The sequence below is a fragment of the Rutilus rutilus genome (genome assembly GCF_951802725.1).
Source record: "Rutilus rutilus genome assembly, chromosome: 5".
Lineage (NCBI taxonomy): Eukaryota > Metazoa > Chordata > Actinopteri > Cypriniformes > Leuciscidae > Rutilus > Rutilus rutilus.
In genome coordinates, this window is record NC_140213.1 from 47,605,403 (window position 1) to 47,632,954 (window position 27,552).

Genomic DNA, 27,552 nt, shown 5'->3' on the forward strand with positions numbered 1-27,552 from the left:
ATGGACTGGTTTGTAGCTGAAGTCTTGTAACAAGCGAGATTAGGCAAAAATTCCACTTGCAAAACTGTAATTCCCAAACAGTTAAAAAGTTTATTTAAAAGAAAAGATGATGTTACACAGTGGTAAACATGCCTCAGTCCCAACTCTTTTAGCGTGTGATGCAGCTGTCACATTTTTTATTTATTTCAAAACACAATTAAGTTGGTCAGTAAAACATTGGAAATCTTTTCTGTGTACTTAAAGGTCAGTTAAATAAAGGTTAAAGAAAAGTAACAAATCACAGACTGTTGATTTGATTTCATTTTACAAAATGTACCAACTTCTCTGGACATGTGTTTGTAAATTCTCCCTCTTCTGTTCATCATTTTAGGCTGCGTAAGTGTGGTCTAATAGAGGAAAGCTGTTCAGCTCTCGCTACAGTCCTGAGATCAAACTCCAGTCTGAAAGAGCTTGACATCAGCAACAATAATCTGCAGGATTCAGGAGTGAAGAAACTCCAGAACGGATTAGAAAATACAAACTGTACACTGGAGAGACTCAGGTGAGTTCAATGAACTATTGTTTGATTGCACTTAACTTGAATGTTTTTTATAGTAGTTTATGTTTTAACAGCAGTGTTGGGGAAGCTACTCTGAATCTGTAGTTTGACAAGCTACAAGCTGCTCAAAAGTTAAAGTAAAGTTACATTCAAGCTTGTAGCTACTCTACAAGTTTCTATTAAAAAGTAGCTAGCTACATTGAACCTTCTTTTTTACAATGACATTGTTACAAATAACTGAATATTTGTTAATGAATAAAGTTATAAGTAAAATATTACTGGGTTTAAAACAACATGTTGTAATGCAATTATGGTTTCAATGAGTAGGGTGAATTCAGGTTGATTGGGACAGTTTTTCCCAGTCATTTCAATGGCAAAAAGTGTCCCAATCGTTTGATTTCAAACTTACTGTCAAAGTGCAAAATGTTACAAATGTAACATCAATACAAGAACAAAATGTATGTTAACTCAAACTGGATACACAGGAGTAATCAAAAATGCAGGTTAAACTCACAGCACATGCGGTAGGCTATTTACTGAAAAGAGCCGCTCTGAGACGCAAATCATGAGCTGCTCGCGCTTTGCTTGAAATCCCACCGCAACCATCCTTTGCCAAGTAATAAGCGCACTACTATATTGCAATTTTATTTCAGTTCGATTAGTGATATTTTAAGTTCATTACAAAACTAACGGGACAGATTAATCTATGGTGGTTCATTATTGTAATTAAAATAGAAATAAACATTTGATATAGAGTGCAATAAAGCAGTTCATTAAAAAAACTACTATTCACCTTCCATATGCGCTTTAAGTATTTAATGTAGACTGCATTTTAATCTTTTGTTTGCATAAATTACAGTCGATTCACATGAAATATCCATTCCTGTTCATCCTTTTTATAATCATCAGACAATCTCTTGTTTGACTGTAAAGTCACAAAATGCATGACGTAACAACAGATGGTGGTAATGAACAAATGAAGTTTATCTAGTAAGAAGACGCTGCGTTGCTTCAGTGCATTACAGGCTCATGAATCATCAGAATGCAAAATGGAGTGTAGCTTTCAGTCGCACTACACGGCTACTTGGAAAAAGTAGCTAGCTACTGGAAAAGCTACAATGTTTTAAAAGTAGCTGAGCTACTGTCCAGATACAAAAAAATGTAGTTATGTTAGTTGGATCGTTACTTGTACTGTAGCTAGCTACTCCCCAACACTGTTGACCAGTACGAAAATAAAATTATATTAATCATAAAATAACAATAACTTGATGAATTTTATAAATTCCCTTTTTTTTCTAGACTTTCAGACTGCAGTATCACAGAAGAAGGTTATAAAGCTCTGGCTTCAGCTCTGAGATCAAACCCTTCACACCTGATAGAGCTGGATCTCAGAGGAAATGATCCTGGACAATCAGGAGTGAAGGAGCTCGATGATTTATTACAGGATCAGAAGTGTCAACTCAAGATACTAAGGTGAGACATGATGAAATAACACAATATAAATATGCGTGCTAAATATTCATACAAAATATTATTTCAGTAATACAATAAGCTCCACAAGTCTTGTAGTGGGGGTTACTGAGTTTTGTTTAGATACAATTGCAACCCTCTACGCACAACTTGGCAATAGAATCGCCATTGGCTAGTACATTTTTTAGTTTACTCACTAGACTGATATACTATATATATCTGCTTGTCTTTTTAAAATGTCTTTTTCTTAACATCAGTTAATCAAGCATTATATAATGATAATTATAGTGCCCAGAGTGCAAATTTACTCGCAGATGCAAGTGATTTACTCGCATTGTAGAGGGTTGAATTGTACTGATGGTATTCAGTAGTATGGTATTAAATGTTTCTGAAACTGTAGTTTAATGCCATCAAGCCCAGGTTCACTGTATCACTGTATCTCTCTACAGCAGTTCTGTGAGTCTCCAGATGTTCACAAACATGCAGTTTCACAAGCCAGTTTTCTCTGCGCTGATGTTTCTCACATATTGCTTAAAGCCATAAAGACATTTAAATTTCATCTTCCCTTCTGCAGGATTTTGAGTCCTAATGCAGAGGAAGCCTGTACATATTTGACAGAACTTGTGGGTAAAAACCCGTTACTCCTGAGAGAGCTGAATCTGAGTAAACATGACCTAGGAGACACACGAGTGAATCAGATCGCTGCTCTACTGCAGGATAAACACTGTAAACTCAACACTCTGATGTAAGTATTTTGTTTTAGTGACATAAAATGTTACATTACATTTTAATATTATTTTTACAGTAGTGGATAATACCATTTCCTCATTTGTTTGAGTCAAAATTACTTTCAAAGATTGTATATAATTAAAATTAAGTACACATACTGTATATGCTTTAATTCCAAAAGCTTATATTTTATATCTACAGAGTTTTTACTTTAAAGTATGTTGATGTGTGCAAAAATTTGGTTGTGGATAGAGACCTGCAATCCCGTGGGATCTCACCCAACGCAACAGAGTGCGGCACGGGACAAGATTTGATGGGCAAGTGCGGGTTGTGGGAGAATAAAATTATTCGTGGGACTTCCGCAAATAGAAGCATCTAAAAATAAAATATCTAAAAACAAAGAAATTATTTCATCTACTGCACAAAAGCAACAAGAACAACTAAAATAAAATAAAAATGTATTTACAAATGCAAGATTATGCAGTTTTTATTTTTACAGCATCGGTTGTATTTTTACAACACCGGATGCGTAACGAAAAAGCGTAACGGAAAAGCGAGTAGTTCGTGTGCGAATAGTTTGCGTCAAAACCATTCACATCAGCCGCGACGCGAATTTGCGACGTCTGTGACGTTCAGAGAGCTTCAACATTCCAAAACTTTCGCGCCGACAGCTGAGAAAACATGGACACTTCATCATCATCATCATCCAGTGAAGACGAGCTTTTCATTTTCTTTAAAAGACAGAAAAGAAGGTTTTGGGTGCACCCAATCTTAAAGAACAGAGTCTGAAGGGGAGTGCTAATGTGCACAGTTTTTTGCGTCTTCAACTAACTTACAAAACGCACTGTGTTTAATGTCACTACACATGTAACACACGAAGTAAGTTAGTTAAAATCATTTGACTAGAAACTGTAGATATCACACAAAGAATGTATAGTATATACTAAAAGCAGCCCTAAATAGTCTCACTACATTTTGTTACATGTTCAAAGTAAACACGGTCTCTGTCTCTATCTTTGACGATAATAGTGTTAGCTTTCTATCCCAAATGTAGTTTAGCCTGCTAGCCTACACAGCACAGGACTATACAACGACTAAACCATCACACAACATACTCACAGTCGTGATAACCGAGTTGGTTGGCAATGCTACGCCACACATTGTCTTTCAAATCGTTGTCCTTGTAGTTTGTGATTGGCTGAAGCCTTTTCTGTCGCCGCAAAAGTAAAAACAAAATCGGCATCGCAGCGAAAAAAATAAAAGTCGTTTTTTCGCCGCAGCACATTCGCGTTCGGTGTGGAAGCGCTCATTACACAAACAGCTGATCAAAAAATAAAACCATTGCGCGAATTATTCGTGCGTCAAAATCGCGTCCAGTGTGAAAGGGCCTTTATTGAAAATGTATGGCTCATCATGAAAACGAGAATCAGAGAACAACCACCATGGACTGGTTTGTAGCTGAAGTCTTGTAACAAGCGAGATTAGGCAAAAATTCCACTTGCAAAACTGTAATTCCCAAACAGTTAAAAAGTTTATTTAAAAGAAAAGATGATGTTACACAGTGGTAAACATGCCTCAGTCCCAACTCTTTTAGCGTGTGATGCAGCCGTCACATTTTTTATTTATTTCAAAACACAATTAAGTTGGTCAGTAAAACATTGGAAATCTTTTCTGTGTACTTAAAGGTCAGTTAAATAAAGGTTAAAGAAAAGTAACAAATCACAGACTGTTGATTTGATTTCATTTTACAAAATGTACCAACGTCTCTGGACATGTGTTTGTAAATTCTCCCTCTTCTGTTCATCATTTTAGGCTGCGTAAGTGTGGTCTAACAGAGGAAAGCTGTTCAGCTCTCGCTACAGTCCTGAGATCAAACTCCAGTCTGAAAGAGCTTGACATCAGCAACAATAATCTGCAGGATTCAGGAGTGAAGAAACTCCAGAATGGATTAGAAAATACAAACTGCACACTGGAGAGACTCAGGTGAGTTCAATGAACTATTGTTTGATTGCACTTAACTTGAATGTTTTTTATAGTAGTTTATGTTTTAACAGCAGTGTTGGGGAAGCTACTCTGAATCTGTAGTTTGACAAGCTACAAGCTGCTCAAAAGTTAAAGTAAAGTTACATTCAAGCTTGTAGCTACTCTACCAGTTTCTATTAAAAAGTAGCAAGCTACATTGAACCTTCTTTTTTACAATGACATTGTTACAAATAACTGAATATTTGTTAATGAATAAAGTTATAAGTAAAATATTACTGGGTTTAAAACAACATGTTGTAATGCAATTATGGTTTCAATGAGTAGGGTGAATTCAGGTTGACTGGGACAAGCATATGTGCTTTAAGTATTTAATGTAGACTGCATTTTAATCTTTGGTTTGCATAAATTACAGTCGATTCACATGAAATATCCATTCCTGTTCATCTTTTTTATAATCATCAGACAATCTCTTGTTTGACTGTAAAGTCACAAAATGCATGACGTAACAACAGATGGTGGTAATGAACAAATGTAGTTTATCTAGTAAGAAGATGACGCTGCGTTACTTCAATGCATTACAGGCTCATGATTCATCAGAATGCAAAATGGAGTGTAGCTTTCAGTCGCGCTGCACGGCTACTTGGAAAAAGTAGCTAGCTACTGGAAAAGCAACAATGTTTTAAAGTAACTGCTACTGTCCAGATACTAAAAAATGTAGTTATGTTAGTGGTATCGTGACTTGTACTGTAGCTAGCTACTCCCCAACACTGTTTAACAGTATGAAATATGTTTAAATATATTAATCATAAAATAACAATAACTTGATGAATTTTATAAATTCCCTTTTTTTTCTAGACTTTCAGACTGCAGTATCACAGAAGAAGGTTATAAAGCTCTGGCTTCAGCTCTGAGATCAAACCCTTCACACCTGATAGAGCTGGATCTCAGAGGAAATGATCCTGGACAATCAGGAGTGAAGGAGCTCGATGATTTACTACAGGATCAGAAGTGTCAACTCAAGACACTGAGGTGAGACATGATGAAATAACACAATATAAATATGCATGCTAAATATTCATACAAAATATTCTTTCAGTAATACAATAAGCTCCACAAGTCTTGTAGTGGGGGTTACTGAGTTTTGTTTAGATACAATTGCAACCGTCTACGCACACCTTGGCAATAGAATCGCCATTGGCTAGTACATTTTTTAGTTTACTCACTAGACTGATATAATAAAATATATATATATGATTCCATCAAATCTGCTTGTCTTTGTAAAATGCCACAGCTTTTTAAATATCTGAACGTACACTCTTAACATCAGTCAATTAAGCATTATATAATGATAATCAAGCACTATATAATGATAGAACTTTAGTAATTAGAACTAAAACTTGGTAACCATGTATGAATGCATATTTGTCATTTTAACTGAAATTAGGGCTGGTGGTGCTTATGTGGACAATCTTTATGTTGGCTGCGCATCCATTGAGCTGAATTGAAATAGTACAGACGGAGAGCGAAACTCTGAAGCGCTCAGATATATTTTCTATTGCTGAACACTCCGACTATTCCAAACTCATACTTTGCCTCTAACACACACACTCTGCCTCTAACACACACACTGGCGAGTAAAATCTAAGAGTTGATTAGCCAATGGCTCGTGATAGACATTATTTAGTGCCCAGAGTGAAAATTTACTCGCAGATGCAAGTGATTTACTCGCATTGTAGAGGGTTAAATTGTAATGATGGTATTCAGTAGTATGGTATTAAATATTTCTGAAACTGTAGTTTAATGCCATCAAGCCCAGGTTCACTGTATCACTGTATCTCTCTACAGCAGTTCTGGGAGTCTCCAGATGTTCACAAACATGCAGTTTCACAAGCCAGTTTTCTCTGCGCTGATGTTTCTCACATATTGCTTAAAGCCATAAAGACATTTAAATTTCATCTTCCCTTCTGCAGGATTTTGAGTCCTGCTGCAGAGGAAGCCTGTACATATTTGACAGAACTTGTGGGTAAAAACCCGTTACTCCAGAGAGAGCTGAATCTGAGTGGACGTGACCTAGGAGACACACGAGTGAATCAGATCGCTGCTCTACTGCAGGATAAACACTGTAAACTCAACACACTGATGTAAGTATTTTGTTTTAGTGACATAAAATGTTACATTACATTTAATATTATTTTTACAGTAGTGGATAATACTATTTCCTCATTTGTTTGAGTCAGAGCAGTTTTTCTCTTAGCAGACAATAATGTTATATATTAAAATTAAGTAAACAATTAAAAACATACACATTTAGATAAAAATTACTTTCACAGATTGTATATAATTTAAAGTACACATACTGTATATGCTTTAATTCCAAAAGCTTATATTTCATATTTTATATCTACAGAGTTTTTACTTTAAAGTATGTTGATGTGTGCAAAAATTTGGTTGTGGATAGAGACCTGCAATCCCGTGGGATCTCACCCATAAAATATCTAAAAACAAAGAAATTATTATTCATCTATTGCACAAAAGCAACAAAACACCTGAAATAAAAGAAAAATGTATTTACAAAGGCAAGAAAATGCAGTTTTTTTTAGTTTTTTTTTCAGCATTGAGCAATGTAGCCTATCACTAGCCGCGTTTCCATTAAAGATTCGCGCAAAACTTTTGTGTTTTTTTTTTTTTTTTTTTTTTTTCTAAATATCGATAAAAAACTATTGCGAAATGACGGCGTTGTGTTATGTGGCTAAAACGTGATTTTTTCCTCTTGCGATAAGTCATTCCAAAAATCATGGCAACGGACGTTGGTAAGTTTATATATATCACAGCCACGCACCGCACTAGACATTATTATTATTAATGGAAGGAAACGTAGGCATGTTATCCAAGCATTAATGGCAAGGAAAGACCCTTATACTGTGTCTGTGAGCGGCACATATGAGGTGTTTCTGGGTTTTTCTCACTCATTTTTGCTCCGAGGTCTTGATTGTGGCATTTCTTTGAGGTTTAGAATCCAGTATTTCTGTCATTATTTTGTCTTATGTGAATTTAATAAAGAACTCTGTCTCGTATTCTGTCCAAACACACCGCGCCTTCTGAGTTTTTATAGTAGTTTATGTTTTAACAGCAGTGTTGGGGAAGCTACTCTGAATCTGTAGTTTGACAAGCTACAAGCTGCTCAAAAGTTAAAGTAAAGTTACATTCAAGCTTGTAGCTACTCTACAAGTTTCTATTAAAAAGTAGCAAGCTACATTGAACCTTCTTTTTTACAATGACATTGTTACAAATAACTGAATATTTGTTTGAACATAAGGCTTCAATGAGCACTCTCCATTGTATTGCATTGCATTTGGAGATTGCAGGAACAATACACTCCTACAATACATTCGTATTGTGCCAACCCATCAGAAAATCCAGAGAGGACCCGTAGAGAATGAGTCTTCCAGGTTCGGCATGACTGAACAGCTCTGTGGGCTTGAGGTTTTCATTTCCCAGATCCCGTGTCACTGGATCTACTGCATTATAGCTCTTATTTTATTCGCAACACTTAAGTTTAATATTGTTAATGCATTAGATATCATGCACTAACAATACTTTTACAGCATTTATTAGGTTGAAGTATAAATACAAATTAATATAATATTGTGCACTCCTTAATTCATGCTGTCTTTAATTCCTGGAATGATTTCAGTGCGAGTACCAGTAAATGATAACCGGATATTCAGTATTGCACTCAACCTTATTGTTAGGGTTACTGTTAACACCTTCTTGGTGATGTAACTTTTTAATCAGGTTGTGAAATGACTCATAGTAAAGGAAATTTTATAAAACATGCCCAGACAGACAACACTGAAATATCACTTGTAGAAGATATATAGAATCTGTTTTATGTCTCATTTGGTTTAGGGCTGTATGCTTACTGTTTGTAAGTCAGATGTGGAATAGTGCTGGATAAGATTTGACATTAAGTATCAGACTAAACGGCAACCGTAAACTGAAATGATGAATACAGGGGCACCCACATTACTACAGCCTCAGGGTAACTGTGGGAGAGTGGGTAGAACAATCAAACTATTGAGATCACAAGACTGAATAGTTGCAGCACGGTGCTGGTAAACCTCCTGTGGTGAGAGAAATATCACTGGCAATGATCCAACTACTACAGATATTGTTCAAAATATAGGCATGTCCAAGCAACAGAGCTGTAGACCACAAGAGACTTGTTTGACGTTAATGCGTCGATGCACCTGACATACTGACGCACATTTAGCTGGATAAAGTGTCTAAAGGGGAAAATAATTCCCAAGTTCCCATGAGTGATGAAGACTAAACAATTACTGTTTAATGTTATTTTTTTAGCATTATATTTCATTATAATCTTATAATGTATTTTGTGTGCTGATTGGAGATCTAGGATGAGCTATATTTTGCTTAGAGGTGTGTGTGCAATGCAACGTTCATGCCGTCATTTCGCAATAGTTTTTTATCGATATTTAGAAAACATCGCTAAAGTTTTGCGCAAATCTTTAATGGAAACGCGGCCTGTTAATTTATTTTACTCAGTGACCAATCAGATGTATTTAACCCATTTGTGCCGGGTTAGAATCCACTCACTGCTCAAAACGCAGTAGTTTTTTGTTCAGTGCTGGATTTTGTTCACACACTCATGAGTCCTCTCAATATCACAAACACATTGTAGACATTATAAAATATTTTCTGTGCAGTCAACTTTACTGGTTATAACTAGTTTTGTGAGATGTCAGCTTTTTAGTGATTATAAAGGAAGTGCTTTTTGCATGCATTCTGCCATGCCAAACCATGCACACAGTAGCCTATGATCGCTTTTCTGTTAAACTAACAGTGGTTTGTGAATGTTGATGCTTTAATAACAAATGTTTTATTGAGAGCGTTCATGCTATGATGTTGTGACAAGGCGACACGTAACTTGAAATTATTTAATCGAAATTTCATGGACTTAGGCCCCGTCCACACTACTGCGTTTTCGTTTAGAAACGGAGAATTAAAACGAATACGATCTCCGTCCACACCAGCGTTTTAGCTGCGTATTAGAATTGATCTCCGTCCACATTAAAACGACTGAAAACGCGGATCACGTGACCATTCACCAACACTGGGCATGCGCGAGCCGGTGTAAACACAACTTCATTGATAAAATTATCCCACCATGCGCTGGTTCTTCCCGGGTTAACCCAAAACCGACGCTCCATGTACACGGTCGATACCGGGAATTGTCAAACGTAAACTATTTTATCGGGAATTGTCAGTTGCACACGGGAATTGTCACATTGTCACTATTTTACCGGGAATTGTCACAGATCGCTCGAATAATAGCTTGCCTCCGGCGCATGTAGGCAGTTAGCATTGTAAAATGCAGAATTTACTTGCACAACAGCTGCTAGAAAAGATATAGCCTACGCCATGACTGATGACACCCAATCAGATCCGAGCGTGAGCCTCTACTACGTCATCGTTTCTAAAGTCCTCCGTTTTGACCCGTCCACACTAAAACGCCCTCCGGAGATTCAAAACGAAAAACGGGTCGGCAGCGTTTCTAAACTTCTCCGTTTTGGGTCTCCGTTTTTGTCGTTTTAGTGTGGACGGGAGGTGCAAACGTAGCAAAAGGTCTCCGTTTCTAAACGAAAACGCAGTAGTGTGGACGGGGCCTTAGTGATCTATGTATGCTTTTATGCGTGAAAGTTGCAGGTGGGAGCCGGAGAAGGTTACATATGTTTTTGTAGGAAAATTATTTGCAAAATAATTTAGTGCCTGTTCCAGAACAAAGCAAATTAAATTGTGATGTACTAATTGTTTGGCCACCGATCTTTATCAGCTGATATTTATCTTAATCTCACCCTCTTTTGATTGATAGGATATAATCAGCCCTGATCGTCAGCTGTTTTTAAACAATCAGCCGATGGCCGAAAGCATGGAAAATCGCTTTTATCTGCCAATACCAATTACAAAAAAACAAAAAAACGATTTTTTTTCCCATGCCTGGAGAAGTATAAAAATTTAGGGTGCATTTGATTAGACCGAAAATATGAATGAAAACTTGAATGCAGAATGATGTCATCAACATTATTGATCCGATTTGGTGGTAGAGAGAGACTAAAAATGTAGCACCCAAATGATGACATTGACACAGAAGAACCCTTTTCGAAGTTGATCTGAAATTGTGTAAACTTTTTTACATTTGAAAAATGTGCAATGAAAAACACCTGCAATTGTAATGTCATATAACAGTAAGAGAGAATTATAGATCAGAACTTAACTTTTAATTTAAATAAACAAAAACATTTAAATATTTCAGTGATGCTTTGGATGAACGATATACAATATATTTGCCCATTCAAATCCCCAATATATAACAGCTTTTGACAGCGCCTCACGAGCTCAGCTTCTTGTTCGTCTCACCAGAACACACACAGCAGCGGAGTGGCGCATTCACAATCGCAGCCTGTGATTTGGTCCGCTGAAGAGGTGCTTTTCTGTGGCGAGCAACTTCTATATTGGCCTTGTTCCAACTGTGACAAGTCAATGGTCTGAAGAAGAACGATTCAGTGTAGTTGCCGTTCGATGCCGCTTTATAAAGACAGAGCGCTAACCGCTATTCACACACTTGAACGCCGTAGCAGCGGCTTGTTTTTTCTTTTCTTTCTGCTGATTGAGAACCACTGCCCTAACTTATTTACATTTCTGAAATGGAAAATGCTGATAGAGAGAATTACAAATATTTACAAATCTTAGTTTGATCATCATAGCTCTGATTCATTGTCTTTTCTCTTTGTATCTTCAGTCTGCATGGATGCAGTATTACAGAGAATCAGTGTCACACCCTGACTTCGGCTCTACTTCCAAACCTTTCACACCTGAGAGAGCTGGACCTCAGTGGGAATCAACTAAAGAATTCTGGAGCAAAGCACATATCTGGTGTACTGAGAGATTCACACTGTAAACTGGAGAGATTGAGGTGAGGAACATTCACATACAAGAATCAAACTGCTTAAAATTCCTCGAACACTAAGCTATATACTTGTAAAAAATATTCTCTGTAAGTAAATAAATAACAGTGTAACACTGTAAATAAATAACAGGGATGTACATAAACCTTATTTTAACATACAAAAATTGCTTATAATCAAATAAATAATGAATTTGATTATCAATTAGTCATGTCTGCGCACTGTGCACAAAATCATCCGCCTGTCACAGTAGGGAATAACCCATTTATTTAGATAAAACGCTTATGGAAAACTGCAGCTGCTGTGTGAAAGGTGCACGAGTCACAACCCAACTGAAACATGAGATGCATCAAGCGCTCTTGCGTGAGGATTTACTGGATCTTGCCTTGTGCAGGGGGATGCTTGGAAGCACATGGCACTGATGAAGGGTTGAACCCGAAAACGTTTTTGCTGCACTTTTAGTTTTCTGACTAAATAAAAGCTCTAGAGTAATGCAAGTGAAGAAATTAAAAAAGTTTGGTCATTTACTGTAAAGTAGAACATATATATTTACTTAAGAAATATACATTTTCATTTATTTTACAGTGCATTTGATTTACATTATATTAGCTATTACTGTCATATGAATAATAATTCTTATTAAATAAATACATAATAAATAATAATAATAATGATACAACCCCATGTCCAGAAAAGTTTTCATATTTTGTAAAATGTGATAAAATCAAGAATCTGTGATTCAGCTCTCTTTAACCTTTATTTAACTAACAAAAGAACAAAGGATTTTTAATATTTTCACTGACAAACTTAATTGTATTTTGTAAATATAAACACATTTTGATGTTGATGGCTGCAACACACTCCAAAAAAGCTGGACAGAGGATATTAGGAAGGTAGTTATGTTTTTTTCAGTGTACATGTTGCAGTGTACAGCCCTGAATGATGATCTCTCTTCCTCTGAATGTCTTTTTTGTTTTGTCTGTTTACGAAGAGGATGGGACTTTACAGAATAAGAGTTATCTTCTTATCTTCTGTCTTATTTTCTTGCTACATTCTCATAATGCAGGTTAAGAGGCTGTGATATGACAGATGAAGGCTGTTCTGCTGTGACTTCAGCTCTGAACTCAAACCCATCACACCTGAGAGAGCTGGACCTCAGTGGAAATGAACTAGGAGACTCTGGAGTGAAAAACCTCAGTGATCTACTGAAGAAACCACAATGCAAACTGGAAAATCTACAGTTAGTAGCATTATACTTTACAGCAGTTACTGTGTGGTTAAAGTTTACTGTTTAGTTAAAGACAACAAGGAGACATAGTGGGGAAAGAAAATAAGATGACATCATAGATCATTGTTCTATGTGTTTTTTCACCCTTTATCTTCAGATTGTGTAAATGCAGTATTAAAGAGAAGCAGTGTGGCATCCTGACTTCAGCTCTGCAATCAAACCCATCACACCTGAGAGAGCTGGACCTCAGTGAGAATGAACCAGGAGACTCTGGATTTAAAAACCTCGGAGATCTACTGAGGGACCCACAATGCAAACTGGAAAATCTACAGTTAGTATCATTATACTTTACAGCAGTTACAGTGTGGTTAAAGTTTACTGTTTAGTTAAAGACAACAAGGAGACATAGTGGGGAAAGAGAATAAGATGACATCATAGATCATTGTTCTATGTGTTTTTTCACCCTTTATCTTCAGATTGTGTAAATGCAGTATTAAAGAGAAGCAGTGTGGCATCCTGACTTCAGCTCTGCAATCAAACCCATCACACCTGAGAACACTGAATCTCAGTGAGAATGAACCTGGAGACTCTGGATTTAAAAACCTCAGAGATCTACTGAGTGACCCACAATGCAAACTGGAAAATCTACAGTTAGTATCATTATACCTTACAGCATTTACAGTGTGATTAAAGTTTACTGTTTAGTTAAAGACAACAGAGCTTAGGTTACATTGTTTATACTGCAGCATTTCACCTGAACTGCAACTGCATTTTCCTATTGGTCACACTTAATATTAGGTGCCTAACTAACGAGTAATTGTATTCAATTTCATTTGTTTCAATTCAAATGTCAGTGTACTAATTGTGTACGTGTTGTTCTGCAGAAATGTTATGCTGTTCACATCTGCTGTTGTAACAGTTTCCAGCATGCAGAACTAGTGTGACGGTGTTAAAAATAGCCCATGGGAACTATACTGTCACATTTCCAGTTTGTTTATAGTTTTCATGTCCTGATTTCTGTTTTAGTCTTCTGGTCAGTTTTCTAGTTTGGTAATTGGCTCTGCTTTCTTTCGTTCCCTGCCTGTTAGTGTCCTAGGTTACAGATTAATTAGTCTTCATTTTAGGTGTGTTCCCTCGTTAGGGGCCGTTCACATGTCGCGTCTTTTGCGCGACTCAAGTTAGTTATTTCAAGTGTAGACGTGCGACACTCGTTTTTCCAGGCGCAGCGAGAAGAAAAAAGTCCACAGAAGATCACTTTAATCTCAAATAGAGAAGTGAAATAACACAAGGAAACGCAGTAGCAAAAGAACTGTGCACAACTAACACCAGACAACCAGGGATTACCAAACTGAAAGTATAATTATGGAGACTATCTAATTATACCTACTTTCATTTTGGTAATCCCTGACTTTTGCTCGTTACTTTTTCGCGTTACAGAGGCAACGACTGACGCATTTGTATTACATTCCAAAGAGCTCCGTTATCAGCCCCGCAGTGAAACTAAACCATATCCGTACTAGCTAGTCCGGGTCAGCACCGGTTAAACAAAGAGAACCTTTCGACCTAACGGTGAAAAAGGTGGAAAACCGCTTGGCCTGACGGCTATACACTCTATGACAGACTAAATGCCTATACTGTATCTATTTAACTCTGTACTGTCAGCATTTTTGATCATTTTCACAAAAGTTTCATAGCCCCCAGAATATTTTGTTGGATGAATATCTGAACATGCAATATATCAAAATGAAGAACAGACCATCTGCTTTTAAAAAAACAACAAAATCATTTGATTCTAGCTTCATGCATTCTTATTTTATATGCTGGTTAATGTTTGATGATCATGTTAGTTGTATGTATGTATGTGGTTAGGAAAAACATCATTCACTTGTTTCTGCTGCTTCTTTTGTACTAGAGATTCTGTACTCTTCCTTTCTGTAAAACTGTGAAGACATGGATTGCTGGAAAATTCTGGGGAACAATAGTGGGGAAAGAGAATATAAGATGACATCATAGATCTAAGTCATTGTTCTATGTGTTTTTTCTTTTTTTCAGATTGTGTAAGTGCAGTATTAAAGAGAAGCAGTGTGGCTTCCTGACTTCAGCTCTGAAATCAAACCCATCACACCTGAGAGAGCTGGACCTCAGTGGGAATGAACTAAGACACTCAAGAGTGGAGCATTTTTTTGAGCTACTGAAGGATTCACACTGTAAACTGGAGAGACTGAGGTCAGTATATTCACTTCCAGCAAAGAAAATAGTGCTTTGGTGTTTAAATGAAACAGAATGAAAAGTTTTTCTCATTTCTCCCATTGCAGGTTAAGATCCTGTGATATAACAGCTGAAGCTTGTTCTGCAGTGACTGCAGCTCTGAAATCAAACCCATCACACCTGAGAGAGCTGGACCTCAGTGGGAATGAACTAGGAGGCACTGGAGTTGAAAATCTTGCTGTTCTGCTGGGCGGGAAACAGTGCAAGCTGGAAAATCTACAGTTAGTATCATTATACTTTACAGCAGTTACAGTGTGATTTAAAGTTCACTATTTAGTTAATTTAGGACAACAGGACCAGTCACATTGTTTATAGCACTGTGTCTTTTGGTCTTTCCTTGTCTAAAAAAAAAAAGTACTGAGCTAATGGACTGATGGTTCAATATGTCTATCAGTAGAAAGTTTCATATGCTGAAATCTGACAAACTGCAAAATGAGAACAGACTAAACACTGATAATAGATTATTCTGATGGAGTTAAATGGTTTTTACAGCACTTATGGTACTTTTTACAAAATCTTCTTTTATAAAAGGGGTCATGAAATGTCTTTTATGAAATGTTTTTAAGAGATCTTATTTTTCTGGATGTTAGCCTATGAAGTTAGCCATGTTTTTATACAAAAACATTGAATATTAGTAGTTAGAATATAAATGAAAAAAAAACCTCACTTTCAAGTGGCTTTATCTCTACCAGAAAGCAAGTAAATGTTCACTGTTGCGACTGGCAAACTTCACACCATATCCACGCTTTCCTTCAAACCACAGACATTATAAATACATAAACGCCCTATTGGCCGCTTTAGAACGTTGCTGCGATACGTCAACGCCTCCGCCATTTTGCTGACGGCAAGACTGCGCTGTAATCAAATACAAGTAAACGGGTGAGCTGCGGTTTTTCTGGATAAAAACAACAAAAAAATTACATTCATCACCCGATTTCAGTGGTTTGTATGTGGTGTACAAAAAGGTCCATCTCTAGTTATTTAAAATCTCGATAGTTAGACTTATAAAATATTGTTTTAATAAGGAATTGTCAAAGCTCAGGCTTGTCATGTATTTGGCTTTTTATTCTTGGATAAGAATTGTGAAGACCCCCATACTGAGATAGAATTTAATTTTCACATTAAATGAAATAAAGTTTTCTTATTGTGGAAAAAGCATTTTCTGTCATTGATCCGATTTTAGCAATAATAAAGATAACTGATGGATCCTTTATGGTAATACATATGATATGGTACAACTACAGTGCAATGCAAATATTAAATAAGATTATAGTTTATATAAGTTTAAAGATAATATTATTAATATTAATATTATAAGTTTATAAGATAAAGTGAGAAGTAATAGTAAATATTTTAGTCAATAAAATAAACAAACAGTATACAGCAAATAAAATAGTAGTGAATAGTATAATATCATAAGTACAATAATATAATAATATATTGATAATAGCATATAGTTTATGTATAATACTATAATAATAGCAATAGAATATGAAATATCAATTACAGAATATAGACAATAAAAATAATAAGTTAAATAGTGACTATGAATAGTACAATAATTTAAAGGTGCATTAAAGGTGCCATGTGTAAAAATTGAGGTAAAAATTTCCAAAAAATGAGCTACATGCATCAAAAGAATGAGAAGAAATAAGGGCGATGATGTCATTAAAAAAATGTCAAGTTATAGTGCTGCAGAGATATCAACCTAAATTAGCATTAGCATTACTAGCCACGGCCCGACAGGTGTCGTAATACCAGTTTCGGCCATGGGAGGCGGTATGCGGGCAACATAACCACCAGCCAAACATGCACGAATAACTCGCACGGCTTGTGGGCGTACTTGAACCTGATGTCAATCGTGTGGAAAGTAGCCTACAGCCCCACTACTACATTCAAATAAAATCTGATAAAAAAGGAACAGAACCAGAGTAAACATTGGCACTGCTTTCCATCGCTGGAGACAACTAATGGACATGAAAAAAATGAGGTTTGACTCCGAACTTGCAACATTTCTTTTGGATTGGTAAGTAAGATGCTGTTAGTATTTCGTTAGAAGTTTGTTTTATATGTTTGTGTAGATTTTCGGGAAGTTATAACATAGAAATGTATCGAAGGCTGTTCGATAAACGTATATAACTTTCATAAATACAGTATTGTAATATAGTACACATAGCACAATCTCTATTGCTCTTTTTTTCTTGCCAACTAACTTACGTGACCTATATTATGTATATTAAATGGCTTTCCTGAGGTAAATCTGACATAATTGTTCTCCAGCTGTGTTATTGACCTCTTCACGCTGATAAAAAACACTGATTGGTCGATATTATGTATGAGGAATATATTTTGGTAAGTTGTAGCCTAACGTTACTGTATCTTTCAGTGTTCGTGTTTTTTTACTATTATTAGCTAGTAGAGATGTTCGGTTTACGTGCGCTAGGGATCTGTCGTGTAACATTTACAAGCGCCAAAACGGTATTTATTGTTTGAATTGCGTGATAAAATTGACAGAATCTGAGAGCTGAGATTTTTTTTTATATCATAACTAATCTGCTCTGTCTAGTCTGTCGGTATCCGTGTCCTCTTTGCTTCGCGATTTTTCGAGAAAATTGATGTGTGGGGTGAGAGCGTGTGAAAAGTGTTTGCGTGTCTCACGGTTAATGCGTGAGAGTTGGAAGCTCTGGTTACGTTGGCGCTAGCTTGGTCAACATCAGCGAATGCTGTCTGTCAAATTAATGTAATTCAAACTAACAATAAAAATGTAATATGAACAAAACGAATATGAACATATTCACTCGTAAAGGTGAAGGGGAGTAGCTTGAAGATATTCATACTCTAGAGTAGACCAACTCACTTTCTGGAGGTATACTGACCCCATCTGGTATGGAATGTGGAGTATGAATTTATTTATTTTTACACAAGGCACCTTTAAGCAACTTTTCATGTTAAAAATACCCATTTTTCTAACCCATACATGCTTAAACAATTGCCTGATGGGCTGAATGAGCCCTTCTATGATCACTGCGATTGCCTCTATAATCCTGTACAGTAAAATAAATAAGAGGGATTCGGGACGGAATCGACTGGGCGTGACGTCATGCGCGTTCACGCTTACCTGGCTATGTCTGACAGGTTTGTGTATTCGCCGCCATTATCCGCATCAGCGAAGACAACTCAAGCGACTTTTGCAAAAGTAGAAGATGGATTCAAAGAGACCGGCTTCTAGTTCATCCCAAACCCCAACGCAAACTCCACGTAACTGCGTGCACAACTCTGGTTGCAGTTTCGCATGTCGCCAGAAGGGGGCATAGTTCTGCAAAAACTCAGAGACTTGCGCAATGCACCTTTAACAGCATAACTATAATAGATTGATAATCACAAGTGGTATAATATAAGAAGAAGAAGAACAACAACAGCAAATATACAATGTAATATCAATTGCAGAATAATATAGACAATAAAAAAAAATATGAAACATAATATTGATCATTAAACTGACATTTAAGCTTTATACAGTATAAGCTTTACAAGCTATACAAGTCAAGAAATAAAGTAAACGATTCAGTCAAACATACAGCAGGCTACAACATTAAAGTTAAATAGCCTAAATATATAAAGTTATGAAACTTCACTTTACCCTCAGCCAAAACGATTTGCCAGGGAACAAATTATAGATTAATGAGACCAAACATCGCCCGTTAGATATACACTAGAGACACCAGAGCCAGCGACAAACGTCAGCAGCACTAGCCGAGGTACGGCTGTTCCAGGCGGGGTACATGAGCGCTGAGCGCGCGGTGATCGCTTGGATCTCACAACTCAGAAAACGTCAGATCAAATTTTTAAATAGGTAAAAATATACATTTTAAATTTTATTTTATTTTATAAATAAACCACAGATTTGAGCTTTAAACAACTACATTGTCGACTGAAAAACTCTTAAAACTACATTTCGTGACACAATAACAGTAGTATTTTTAAATTTTACTTATTAAACATTGTTGCCTCCCACTGCTGTATGTTAATCCGTTGCTACAACCGTGTAGTTCTGAGGGTCAGACACAGTATTTTATCTAACCGTCTTACTGGTGTGTCAGCGTTATTGAAATATTTTTGTATTAAGCCACATCGCTTGTCATTAATTAAGATATGCTGTGATGTAAAATAAGAATAAAAATCCATGTTCAAATTTTACATGTATACACAGATGTTTCATGGAATGTTAGGTCATACATATTTGCCTCAAAAGTCATGGAAAAGTTATCGAAAAAATTTTGGTAGAAATGTGTACAAACCTTGATAACAGCAAAGATAAACTAGACTGACATAGATCAGGCTGATTATTTTTTTCTTCACACAATATATTAATATTGAACTTATTTAATATGTACCTAGAAAATATTTCTAATTTCCTGTATGTACTAATTTCATTAGCAGGCTAGCAGCAATCTTAACAATAGCGATGTTTTCATGATCTACCTATATGCACATTTTGGGAAATTGCATAAAATCTCAAAAAATAAACTGTCTGCACACTTAAATCCTTTAAGCAAATTTAATCACCAAGCTTTCGGACAAACGACCATCCTCAGGGCAAGGGAAATTGCATTAAAAAACTGGATGGAAATGCCAAGATGTGCATAAATTCTAAGAAATGTGCATAAAAAACCTGAGTTAGATGAGTTTTTTATTAGACAAGAAAACGTGCATAAACCATGATAGAAACACATTTACCAAATGAATGCCTTGATGCGCATTAAAAAAAGTAATTTGACTTTGCACAATGAGATGACATAACTGGACTAACCAGTGGACTGATCTCGTTGCACAACATATGAAATGCTGTAATGGACGTTCAGAAATACCTGAATCTGTTGTCAAAGTTGTTTGGTATAATTACCAGAACCGTCTTCCCTGACTGCATTCCTAAAAGCAGGTCTCCACCTCTGAAAGCAAGACAACACGTTTGTTTCAACACATTTCTTTTTGACAGCACTTGATCCAGTAATACTAACACTTTCTCTTCTATTCTATATTTAAAAAAAAAAAAAAAAACTGAGAAGGGTCACAGCACTTGCATATTGTTGTCCTATTGTTAGTTTTAATGCTTCTATTGTTCTCATTTGTAAGTCGCTTTGGATAAAAACGTCTGCTAAATGAATAAATGTAAATGTAAATATTTCGTCTGCATGTCATTTATTATATACAGAAATTATAATATACAATGGCTTCTCTTACTTTTCTTAGTGATATCTAACACCAGTTTATCAGGAAGTGACAATTTTGTTCTCTTCAACTCTCTGGATGGAAATGCTGCTCTATTCGCAAATGTTTTATGCAATATTCCAGTTTTGAGTTAAATTCACAACTTTGGATGGAAACATAGCTAACGATACATTTGGAATCTTAGTATTAAAGTCCCCCTGTGGTGAAAATATATTTTTTAATATAGTTAAAGCATATTAAAAACACCAAACAGACATATTAAGACCAAACGTATACAAATTCATCATTTCACACCATTGCTGGGTATTTTCTCCTCAAAACTGCAATTTACCAAAGACAGCTTCAAAAACACAGTTGGAATGTAGGCGGGAACTCATTTGCAAATTCACAGAACTGTGGATACTAAATTAATAAAGGGTCAAGTCAAGTCACGTTTATATAACCCTTTTTACTATACAGATTGTTTCAAAGCAGCTTTACAGTGATAACAGGAAAATAATGCAACAAAGTTTGTGTCTAGAAGAAGCATATCTAGAAGAAAATAGTGTCACAGTCCAGCTTAATTTCAGTGATGGTTAGTTTTTGTTGTAAAAAGTTATTAATTTAGTTCATTTATATGTAGCCGCTCTGGAGAAAACAGTGATGTCATCGTCCAGCTCAGTTCAGTTCTCATATAATGGTGTCAATGCAGCAGATCAATAATATTGTTAAATAATCAAGCCAAAAGCCAAAGGCGACAGAGTTATTAGGGTGTAGAGTTACATTCAACTGATTTTTAGGCATAAAGAAATTATTTTCATAGGACAAAAAATGTTTCAGTATGTCATGTTGATTATCAAAGATGGGATTTAAGGGATACAATTATTGGCTACAAGGGGACTTAATATGCTGGCTTGATGTTTATTACAAACACACTTAAAGATTGTAAATAAATGTAGATTAAATGTCGACATTTAATGTCAGAAGTCAGAAACAGCTTTATTGCCAAGTATGTTTGCTTTGGTGACAGAGGAAGCTTTCAGTTCACAGAGACAACAGCAGTACTCAAATAGTAAAATACAAGATATATAATAAAGATATGTGAAAGACACAAGTATATACTGTACATAACAAAATAAACAGATAGACCATCTGTACAGGTGTGCAATATACAACAGAAGATTGTAATTTACACTGAGTGTAATAATAATGTTGCTTATTAGTTACAAACTAATTACAAATTATGTAATTATTTAAAACTTCTCTTTATGGAAATGAAGTTGAAACTTAAGATAAATTACATTAATCTAAAATTTCCCACAAAATATGACCTGTTGTCTCAAATTATAAATCATTATAAGCTTACTTAAATTGGGTAAGGTTTACTTTTTTTAACCAAAAATCTTCTGTACTGCAGCTTTAAGTAAAAAAAATGTATTAGTGATGTTAAACTACACATAATTGACTTTAATTTTGATTTATTCATTATTTTCTTCATTTTTCTCACATTAAAAAGCAGAAATCTCTATCTAAATAGTCTATTTATTATATTTATATTAAATTTGTTGATTCAGTTGTTCAATCTGTTTTAAATTGAGCCTGTCTTAATGTACATTTATAACTCACAGACGTTTTGAAGATGATTTAATTATTACCTGAGTTATAACTAGTTTCCTTCTAGTTATACTCCTCTAATGGTTTATGGTTATGTAATTAAGTTTCCATGTTTTTGTTGTTGTATTATATTGTATGACACTTACTCATGATGAATTTACATGTATTTGAGCCATTGTTGTTTCTCTTTGTCCTCAGTCTGTGTGGATGCAGTATCACAGTGAGACAGTGCCTTCTCCTGACTGAAGCAATGTGTTCAAATCTTTCACACCTGAGAGAGCTGGACTTCAGTGGGAATCAAATAGAAAACAAAGGACTGGAGATCTTGTGTGAAGTACTGAAGCATTCACAATGTAAACTGGAGAAATTGAGGTCAGTAACATTCACATACATTAATCGATATGCTAAAATCACTTCTACATAAAACAATTTAACCAAATCACTTTCACTCAATATCTCATGAATACATTATTTTTTTAATATAATTTATTATTTGTATTTTATTATTTTGTGATCTGATGAAAGCAGGGTCTTAAATTGACACCCACCAAGTACCAAGCGCAGGTCAGTTCTGGCCATAGTGGCAGGTGATGATATCATAATCCATTAGCTTTATACTGTATGTGCACTGTGGCACAATGACCCTCTGTCAGTCAGTAACTTCAGTCTTGAAAAATGTATAAGTATGATGAGATGATTTGAGCCACAGAGTAAACAGCAGTGGGTTAATTGCATGACTAAGTTGCCTAGAACACATGCAACAAACCAAACAGAGCTTTAAGTACAGTTATGTGTAATTTAATCAGTTGATATTAGTAATTAAATATTAGCAGACCAGATGTGAAGCAGGTGTGAAACATTTTCCAATTAGCTTCTTTATTCTGCTGCACTGAAGAATGCTGGGCTGAGGAGACACCAATTAAATGATAGCCTTGAATAATTAGTGTAGCTTTGAGCAAATCAGGCAACTGTGAATTCTCCTGTCAGATTTGATATTGACTAGTGCAAAATGCCCGTGCAAAATCAGTTTTTGTGTGTGTTTTTAGTAATTGATGGTTTGGTGTGTTTTAGTGCTCATTGTTACAATTACACAGCAAAAGTTCAGTGATATTTTTATTTGTGCATGGTAGTGTTGGATTACAATTTTATTACGGTAATACGTTTAAGATCTGCTGATCCAACTTCCTTACATAGAATCACATGAAAAACTAAGGTGAATAACACTGTATTGGGCATTCAGGGTGAACATGATGGCATCAATTTACTGATTAGAAGTCAGCTGTCTAAACATTGTAATAGTCAGGGGTTTTGTTAGTCTTTGATCTTCCAACTAAGAGTTGAACTGTGTGTGAATGTTACATAGTCTTAGTTCTCGTGACCATTTGTGTTTATACCATTTGGGGAAGTCAGTTGGGGGTAATTGCCTCTATTGTCTTTAAATGATTAGATTTAGTGGTCATTCCTAACTAAGGCTGTGTGCATGGTCAGCACCATTAAGGACAGCCCACTGAAATGCCTAAGAAAACCATGTAAAGTTAAGTTAGTCAGATTATTTTGGATTCCTGCAGCCACGTCAACGCGAAGTCCTCAATAAAGAATAACTTCTTGAAAGTGATCCCAAACGTCTCCTGGTTTTCTTGCTTCGACGAAAGAAAAGTTTACAACAGTAGAAAGCACACAGTGAACTCGGAGAAAACGCTATGCTGGAGCAAACAGTTTGTGAATAGGCAACTACAAATGATGCCCGTGAAAGAGACTGTGAACACATTGAATAGGATATGTTTAGTTGGTGAATAGCATAGGCTACTATTACACAGTAGCGATAACTTTAAGCGCACCAGAATAAACTATAATATTCAGAAGTAAACAGTGTAGCTGACAGAGTGATTGTCATAATGTTTATTTTTAAACCACTACCTTCTAAGTGCTTCTTTTACCGATATATTTACCGATATCTTTTGCATTTCTAATCCACACAACGTCAAACTTGGCACTGCACTTACTCGTGCCCGTAGCGAGACACCTGTCAAGTTTGAAATCCATCGCACTAACGGTTCGAGAGATATGCGAATAACAGACAGACAGACATTTCTGTAATTTATAGATATTGACGTGAAACTCATGTAGGTGAATTTCTCTGCCACTGGAAGTCTCTCATCACATGGATTTCTATTGAGATGACTGATTTTTCCTGCAAAATTTTTAGTTGAAACTTAAACTAATAAAAATTCTTCTGTTTGTCTCTTTCTAGTCTAAACGACTGTGGCATTACAGATGTTTCTTCTTTAACTCAGTCTTTGTCAAACACAAAAGTACTCCAGTTTTTAAAAGAGCTTGATCTGAGTAAAAATACCATCGGATCCTCCAAGCAGAAGCTCATGGACGTGATGCAGAACTCAAGCTGTAACCTGAGGTGAGTAAACATCCTTTAGTTGCAGTAACACTAACAAACATAGGAATGCATATTTAAATGTATTATATTTCAAATACAAATACAGGGTTTTGCCTGCACTGAAAATATTTTGGCTTCCACCTAAATTAATGCTTTTCCCGCCAAAGCTTTATTTGATCATTTAATGTGATATCTGAAATAACTGCTGCACTTGTGACAATGACATGGAGCATTTTATTTATAAGCTTAAGGGGATTAAAACAGTGTGAATAAAAATGCCTTATTTCTTTGATCAAATATCTAACTTCACATTCTTTCCGGTTCCGGTATCAAATGCCCTTTCAAAGAAACACTCCAGTGATCTTAGTGGATTATCGCTCCTCTGGCAACAGGTGTATAAGGGCTAGCATGTTATCTTAGCATACCGTAAAAACACAATTCATCACATTAATATCATGTTTTTCTTCAATATAACATCAGTCGAATGTTTAAAATAACTCCCTTCTGTGATCTGATGTGGCATCTTATTACAGAATGATGGGGAAAATACATTCATTTATTCTATAAAGTAATAAAGTCTATACTGTCTTTTCCTGTGTCCTCATAAACCAAATGGCTAAAACTAAATATACTAAACTGTTTGTTTTTTAGGAGCAAATTTGGAGTATCTAACTCAATCCCTCTAGCGCCACCACCTGTCCAATGGACTCACGTTTATGCTAATAACAAACCATTTTTTTTTTTTTTTTCATAATGAAAATGTTTCCGCCATTTACAATTTTCCTAAAAACCTACTTTTTCTAACTCCTCCTGGGCCGTTGCTCCAATTTTCACGAAAATTAAACCAGATCATCTGCAGACCATGCCGACAAAAAGAGAACTCGCAAAGAATTTTACAGAGCATGTGGGAAAATAGACATAAGGCTGTATCTCCACAAGCTTTATCATATTCAGACCAAACTTGGTACATGTCATCACAAGCATCTGAGGTTACATGCTGCGTTTCGGCACAGCGCCACCTACTGGTGCAGAGATAGGTAGGGGAATGGAATACAGTTAGAAGAAAAAAAAGAAAAAAACATTTTATGCTTAAGGATGCCTTGTGTGTGTGTTTGTTCAGGTAAACCCCACGATATTGGGAAAACAAATTACCCATAAAGATAGAAATAATTTTTGGTCCACATGAGGAAACAAGGTCATAAATCGTACAGAATAATATTTTTTGAAAACCAAAAATGCTAAATAAATAGTGTGATGGGTAGGTTTAGGGGTAGGGTTAGTGTAAGGGGAGAGAATATACAGTTTTACAGAATAAAAACAATTATGCCAGTAGAATGTTCCTATAAAACATGGAATCCCAATGTGTGTGTGTGTGTGTGTGTGTGTGTGTGTGTGTGTGGATGACCGTGTTCATCAGTCACCACAGAAGTCCATTTTTGACCTTGGAAAAACCCTGAAATATTGTTTAGAAATGTTTGTACTAAGTTTAGCTTAGGTGAAAGTGTGTATGCCAAATGATGTAAAATCAGTAACTAATTTGTTTACAGGAATGTAATGTTAGTTTCAGTCTATTACACTTTGTACTTAATTGAAATATAATAATTAATTTGCAGCTTGATCCACTCAACACTGATTATTTTCTCTTCTAATTCCTCCTCACAGCCTCGTAGAGGAAGAAGGCATGGTTACAAAAATAATCAAAGGCATTGGTGGATGGTTAGGTTTGTCTAAACCTGCGGATAAACCTGTGAAATTAACAGCACAAGAAAAGCCACCATCGGATGAAGGATCATCAGAAGGTTCTTGCTATAATACTGTAATAAATGAATACTGTGTGTGTATGATGGTAATTTTAGCGAGATGCGGCTAAAAAGCAATTCATAAATAGTAACACTGCGAAACCCACAGCCATTAAAATTCAAGCTTTTAATAGCCTACCTGTATTGTATTATATAGCACATTTAAACAGCTTTAAATAGCATTGCTTTAACAAATGTACAGTTTATTATACTAGCTCTGTATTTTAAAAAGGATCAGGATTAGAAATGAAATAATGCAGCATTAATAGAAACATACATACACATTGTGAGTTATGTTGACTGGTTATTTGATGATTTAGAGTTCATACAAGATGTTTTGCTTTTTTACAGGTGAAATGGAGGAGGAAGATGAGTCTGATCTCGGCTCAGAGGAGGATTAGCATGATTATGAGTCTTCAGTATAAGACCTTCATCATGATGATGTTGGGATTAAACTCCTCAATAATGAAGCAATTAAAACATTGCTTATTGTAATTGTCAAATTTAGCAATTAAATATGTTAAATGATATGAACAGTCTAAAATTAAAATTACATCATTGTGTGATACATATGCAAAGATTTTAATCTGTCAAATCTGTCATATGTATCTTATATTATTTAATTAACTTTGATCTGTTTTTTTTTCGCTTTTTTTTTTTCGCTTACATTTTATATACAGAATATTTATTTATAATACATTTTTATTTGAATGAAACTCTGTCTCTCTGCTTTGACTGACATACGGATAATGCCTGTTATCACACACCAGCCCAGACTAAGATTTAATATTGACAGCATTCATGTACCCATAATCCACCACATTTTAAGTTGCAGCTTTCGCATTCCTCAGTCTAGATATTCTATCCAATGCTTTTTGATCAGCAATTATAATTTTCTCATTTGCCATTGTATTGTATATTTACACAATATGTTAGCATAATAAAATACAAAGTAAAAACTTGTTTATTTTGAAAAGTTAATTAGTTCAGTTCCCTTAATTGGAGTGTAACTGGTATTAAGATGCAACAGCAGATGCAGAGAGATTATGCCATTTCTCGAGCTCACCACTAGAGGTCAACACAATATCATGTGAAGAATAAGTTTTATATAATAAAACATCAATAATAGCCTACAAATTGAAATAGCACTAATCTTTTTTGTAGTTTTTGATAGTGAGCATTTACCAACAAGTATTAGAGAAATGTCCTACTTTCCTTTATGAAAAACATAAATTAACTAATTGTGATATATTTTGTATAGGGAAAGTACAGTTAAGACTTATAGACTAAGGTTTTAATCAATCAAAGTCAATTTTACTTAAAAGAAATTTGTTGAA

General features: G+C 35.5%; 2 protein-coding genes across 3 annotated transcripts in view; both read left to right on the top strand.

Annotated features, from left to right (window-relative positions):
* LOC311290812 (uncharacterized protein) lies at nt 1–27,341 on the top strand (the record flags this gene model as incomplete). The annotated part of the gene is made up of 17 exons (XM_084409525.1): nt 1–8; nt 371–541; nt 1,838–2,011; nt 2,583–2,753; nt 4,550–4,720; nt 5,576–5,749; nt 6,691–6,861; nt 11,541–11,714; nt 12,773–12,946; nt 13,092–13,265; nt 13,411–13,584; nt 14,987–15,160; nt 15,250–15,423; nt 22,223–22,396; nt 24,276–24,437; nt 26,079–26,215; nt 26,567–27,341. The coding sequence occupies 17 exons, from the start codon at nt 1–3 to the stop codon at nt 26,614–26,616; spliced, it is 2,607 nt and encodes an 868-aa protein (XP_084265651.1). The 3' UTR covers nt 26,617–27,341.
* The window catches only part of LOC311290790 (uncharacterized protein), a 155,643-nt gene that overhangs the window by 30,462 nt on the left and 97,629 nt on the right, over nt 1–27,552 (top strand). The gene's annotated exons all lie outside the window — the stretch shown is intronic.